The 6,000-nt window shown below is 36.6% G+C and overlaps 1 protein-coding gene across 1 annotated transcript in view; it reads left to right on the forward strand.

Moving 5' to 3' along the window:
• LOC120633195 (growth arrest-specific protein 1-like) overlaps positions 1–3,907 on the forward strand; it is a 32,357-nt gene extending 28,450 nt beyond the window's left edge. Inside the window, exon 3 of the mRNA XM_039903334.1 lies at positions 2,185–3,907. Within this exon, the coding sequence (XP_039759268.1) occupies positions 2,185–2,676 (492 nt within the window). The 3' untranslated portion in view covers positions 2,677–3,907. The remainder of the gene's footprint in view (positions 1–2,184) is intronic.
• Positions 3,908–6,000: the final 2,093 nt, after the last annotated feature.

Below are 6,000 nucleotides of genomic sequence, written 5' to 3' on the forward strand. Positions count from 1 at the left end.
TAGGTACGTATTCAACAAATGGTACCAATATCATAGATCAAGACAAATATGGCAGATTACAAAAATTTAATGCTATCATAATTATGCAACGCAGGGCTATTCATCTATGTTTCTGATACGTACTCCTAAGGTTTGGAAAGCTCTTGCGGCATCGATGTTTCCTACTGCATATAACTTGAATGCCTTGAATTACAGGCAAGAGTGAATAGACTTTTTCTAGGCAAACGCGCCCTAGTTTAGTCTGCATTATTGCTTTCCATTAGGCGTGCTAGTTATCAAGCGCAAGCCTATATAGTATTAAATAAAAACACTACCAGTAAATGGGGTACTAAGCGCGGTGGTATTATATTATTCATAATAAATTTCTTACACAACTCTTAGTGTATTACGCAGTAACAACCATCTTTTATCAGTTTAAGTTAGTCATTTAAGGTCAAATGGCGTAACGTTTTACTGTAGCAACAGAAAAAAGGTCAATCTGGAACCTTATGGAGACACTTTTAGGTGAAAATAAACTAAGCAAGCAGTTCAAATGGTAACTTCTAGACCAATTAAGTAGTTAATTAGTATCACAGTTTATTCACGGTAATGTCACGCAACGTTTTATTGAGTCATCACTTCTGAGTTGAGATATTTTTATAAAAATATCCGCTGGTGGGATATTCTACCGTCGTAAAAAGTTAATACCGATGTCATTATTGTATGGCAGAATTTACGACTTCCCACATCTTTATGTTTTATGTTACTCTACTTTTTAACAGTTTCTGTTGTGAAATATTCACAGACTTATTTTCCTAACGTGTTCTTAGAATTCTTTAATAACTTACGGGCTACGGCTGTACTGAATACCAACTGCCACATAAAACTAAACCTGCGACATTATTCTTCTAAAAATCCACACTGTTGGTTAAGAAAACAATTTGTATCTCTTTGATAGTAATTTTTAGGTTATAAGTTTGAGAAAGGTTTCATACCTGTCTAAACCGAATAACCCGGTTATAGTCGTATAAATGTAATAGGCCCGTTTTGACATTTGTCATCGCGACGTAACTAGTTATGGAACCATAAGACTCTGTACTCGATACTCACGATAAATCAATTCAAGTTTGTATCAGTACTTGATTGATATTATTATGTATTGTAAAGTGTTCGTTCGTTCAAAGTATTCCTTTAACTTCACAACCAATACGCGTGACTGGCTGTTGATTATACGTCCACTTTTCAACATGTTGAAACAGAGTTAGTACTATATAACAACAAACACAAAAATCGAGTCAAATCACTATGTTTAAATTAATGTCCAAAATAGAAGAGCCATAGTTAACGTAATAGTAAACAATATATATCAAACTTAAACGAGCGCACAGTCAACTTTACAAGATGAGGAACGAAAAACTGCGCAGTGCGCGCGGGGACGCTTCAGTCATGTGCCGCTTGGTCAGAAACATCAACTCAGACTCATTATTTAGAACCCATTTTGAGAACCAAGCTCATTCTTTGCAGTAAAGATAACTACACAATATTTAATTTCGATATTCAGTAAAAAAATGGTTACAGCTCTAGTATAAAAAAAAAAAAAAGACTGAGAACGTAACTGTTTTCGGAACGTTTCGCAACAATTATAAATTGCATGCTACTATGAAGTAAGCGCAAAAAGAATACTCGCGATATATTCTTTCATATTATTTAACGTCCCAAAAAAATTTACGTATTTTTTAAAACACTGTATGTAATTGATTTTTATTTTATTGTTTCTTTCAGTTTCGTTCCAAGTTACATTCTATGGTCTTGCACAAATGTCAAAACGGGCCTATTACATTTTTCCGACTATAATGAGCAGTGTGAACATTGTTTCGGTTGATTGCCCGCTCGAGTTCGATCTCGGACCTAGTGGAGAGTAGCAGTGCATGCACTAGAAACCGGTTAAAGAGCGACTTTTTAGAATTCCAAGATTACTTTGAAACCGGAAAACTGCTAAAAATCTAAATCTAATTAAATATACGTTAACTCATAAAATATTGTTGAACCAAACTTAAAAAAGGTGGAAAGTAGGTTTCGACCAGTTGAATGATGCTTAACCAAACGATCAATGCGCTGTACCAGCCATGCCACATAATGTTATAAAATTATCTATAATTGTACAGCAGTAGGTACAGTGTTAAACTTTTCTACTCTTTGTTGCAGTGTCAATGTGAAGACGAGTATTGCCTGGAAGCAAAACAAAGGATCGACGTCTGTCGCCCGCAGGTGTTAAGAGGTGCGGCTAACGCCACAGCCTCGTGTCGTCTCTCGCAACTCATCTGCTTGGCTGACGCGCAGTGTGCTACAGCTTTGAGATACTACAAGGATTTGTGCAGATCAGTGTATCGCGGCAGAAAGTGCTCCAACAAGTGCCTTAACTCTATACAAATTCTCAGGAAGCAGGACAAAGCTGCCGCCCTGCAGGCATGTCATTGCGACGGCAACGAGGACTACGACTGCCCAAAGATGCAGAACAATCTAGCAAGATTGTGCTTTCACAAACATTCAAAGAACCACACAAAGAACCATGAGAGAGGCTACGAAGATAGGCATAAGAAACACCACCAGGAGGTCGTGTCTTCAACAAATTCAACCACTATATCGATCGTCTTATTTATACTTTGTACATTAATCACATCAAGGTACAACACGTGACAAAAAGCTTTGAGGTCTACCTCATATTTTAGTTTAGTAAAACGACTACGTACTGTAAGTTTTTGTAAATATGTATGATAATACTTAATACTATTTAAGTAACGTTTTGTGTTTTAAATAGAGGATTTGCAAGGGATCGAATATGTAAGAACGTTGTATAGCTGAAGTGTTTGTTTGAGGTTATTTAGTTTAGTTAAGGGTTTAGAGTAAATAGTGTTCTAATGTAACGACTAAAATACGCTGTGTGTACTAAGGCGATACTGCCTGGATAGAGTAGACTTAGCATGTAATTTTATGGTAGAGTCTGCGAATGATTATCGTATGATGCCGAAACATATTAGTCCAGAAAAAAACATGTTTTTAATAGTGCGGCAAAAGTATAATCGGAAACTTAAAAATTAATAGACCCCTTAGAATCGTTGATACCAATTAAGATATTATCATAACGTGTGTTAAAAATCGTTTGGCCGGCAACGTAAATTGGAGCTGATTAACGGGTTTATAACTTCCAAGCCTCTCTCTCCCAGCGAAAGAACATAACACTCCAGGTTGTAGGTATCCAGCAGTGGGATAGTGGGCATGGAAACCGGGTAACATAAAGCCGGTTTCGGTCATTTACCCTGGTTTCGAAATCATTGAGGTTAAGCTTTAGGTTCTGTTCATTTAGCGGGTTAAACAGAACAACCTCATTTGATTTTAGTCAGTTGATGTTCCCAACAACATTTTCCAGTAAATTGAACCAATAACAAGGAGTACCTGCCAGTAGATAATTTGATATTATTTCTAATTGTGCCCGTTCTTGAAGAGTGAACAAAACTTCGGCAGAAGATAACCGTGCCAACCTGGCCAAGGTAGCCGTGCTGGTTTACAAACGAAACTTCACGGAGAGTGTCGACGTTGCCCACTTTGCGGACTTCGCCCGTAACGTAATAGTTATCCGAATAAAGTTCATAGTGAACGCCACAACCGCCCACGGGCGCATGCGCGGGCATCGCGCCCCGCTATAAATACAGCGGCGGCGCCGGTGGTCCGGTGACAAATGCAGGGTTGTTCCTGCCGCGGCGCCACGCCGATTGATCTACAGCTTGGCTCGGTAACGCGACTTGTCAAACAGATGAATATACACTCACCCACTCTACATCTCGTAAGCTGATCGCATACTAATCACCTGCACGCATCGAACCCGCTATTCATAATCAAATATTGGAAGCAGCGGAACGAAAAACGAAACTTTGCGGAATTTTAAAATACACCCTTTAGTTTCTTGATATTTTTGTTTGCCTTATTTTATGAATTATAGCATGGCCGTAGATACTTAAGCTCGCGTGTTACCCATCAAACAGATAAATGCACGTTCAACCTTTCTTCATCTCATATGCTGGTAGCTCGATATCGATCGAGCGACCAGATTCAATATTGGATAAAACCAGGCGTTTGCGGTATTCCGAAATGTACTCAATAATTTTTTTATGTGTTGTGTACACAGATTGAAAAAATAATGGGCTGCGCCGTAAAGATTCGCCTAGTTTTCGCTGACTATAGCAAATTAAGCTTAATTAATGGCAATCGTTAAGAAATCTAATAGTATCGAATGCCTATTTTCAACAGCCAAGTAACAAGAACTTGGCGCGGTCAAACACATGAACTCACCCACTCTCCACCTCGTAAGCTGATTGCATACTAAACACCACGCACCGCATTTGCAAATCAATCAAATCAAATTGTCTTTAAGGGTTGTTTTCAATAGCCGAATAACTTGAGTTTGTTCGATATCGCGACTGTTAAACAAATGGATGTATTGTCACCTACTCTATATCTCGGAAGCTGATCGCATACTAATCAACACGCATCGCACCTGTAACATAATCAAATCAAATAGCCTTCAGGGTTTGTTTGTTGCTTTTTAAAAGTCAAATAACTTAAATTTCGTCCGATATCGCGACTTGCCTTACAAATGAATATATCTTCAAACCTTGTAAGCTGATCGCATACAAATGCAGACGCGCCTTACAGATTAAACTATATCCAATGCAGTTTCAGTAGCTTTTTACTGAAAACTTTTAATCAATTTAATGTCTCAATGTTTTGTATAGGAAGTTTAGCGGTTATTCAAATTCGTAATGTTGTTGTTAACTAACTTCTGCTATATACGGTAATAAGTAACTATGACGTTAAGTTTATTCCATATTATATTCCAATGTAGGTATCAATATCTATTTAGAACACCTGAATTATTATTGGAGATCACCCATCCGCTGGTGACTAACAGAAAATAAAGAATACGAGGTTACGTGGTATTACGTTATTCAAACTAAAAGTTTAATTTAATGGATTAATTATAGTAGGTATGTAAAGAAAAGTATGCGATCAGCATTAAACTCATAAAAATCAGAAGAGAATGTAATCAAATATTCAAACGATTAAATAGAAACGGGGAAGTGGATGTCTGGAGTGGCTAATTCCGGCGGGCGAAACACTAATCGCATTTCTGTGATGTATACTCTTTACAAATATGCGGGATGGGATGCCAGCAACTTGTTGTATTTTTTTCTACAATTTATTTCCTCTGACATCCTCCCAAGATGTTGGCCTTAATAGATACAGTTCATTATGAAATAGCCCGATGAAAATTAAATAGATCTACGGTATGTTTCCGTGCGTTCTTTGGATAGTGCGTTTCTTTAGATAGATAGCAATGTTTGGTTTCCTGGGGCCCACCTTTATTACAAGTTTTTGACTATTTTGCTACCTATTTTTGTAATTAATATTTTTGCCGTATTGATAGGTCTTAAATAGAGAACGCTATACTATATCATAATTAAAAAAAAAATATTAACTATATCTAAATTTCTAAATTCATTTATTTCAATTAGGCCTAGTTTATAAGTACTTTTGATATGTCAATTCAGTCTGTAGAGAGTCTACCAAGCGTTCATGCATATTTTTTCAGTTATTTAAAAGTAAAATATATTTAGTAAATTAAATCATAACATATTTCGATTTGTCTTTGTACGAGTATTTGAATAAAAAATGTAGGCACTGATTTTACAATATATCCCTTGTGACTAAAGCCATCGAATCTCTCTTACTGATAACCAATTTGGAAGTGATCAATTATTGGGTGATTAAAGAAAATTATCAGAAACTGGCAATTGGCAATAGGCTTCTTACTTAAGTTTATCAACCTTGTGTTTACCCTTTAAATACAGAGAAATATATATGCGTTAATATTGTATCGTTATCACTTTTCCATTTAATATTACCTAAACGTTAACCCTAGGTAGACGCTAGTATAAATTATTTTATCTGGGTGGGTCTTGTAAC

The sequence above is a fragment of the Pararge aegeria genome, chromosome 21 (assembly GCF_905163445.1).
Source record: "Pararge aegeria chromosome 21, ilParAegt1.1, whole genome shotgun sequence".
In the NCBI taxonomy this organism is placed as follows: Eukaryota; Metazoa; Arthropoda; class Insecta; order Lepidoptera; family Nymphalidae; genus Pararge; species Pararge aegeria.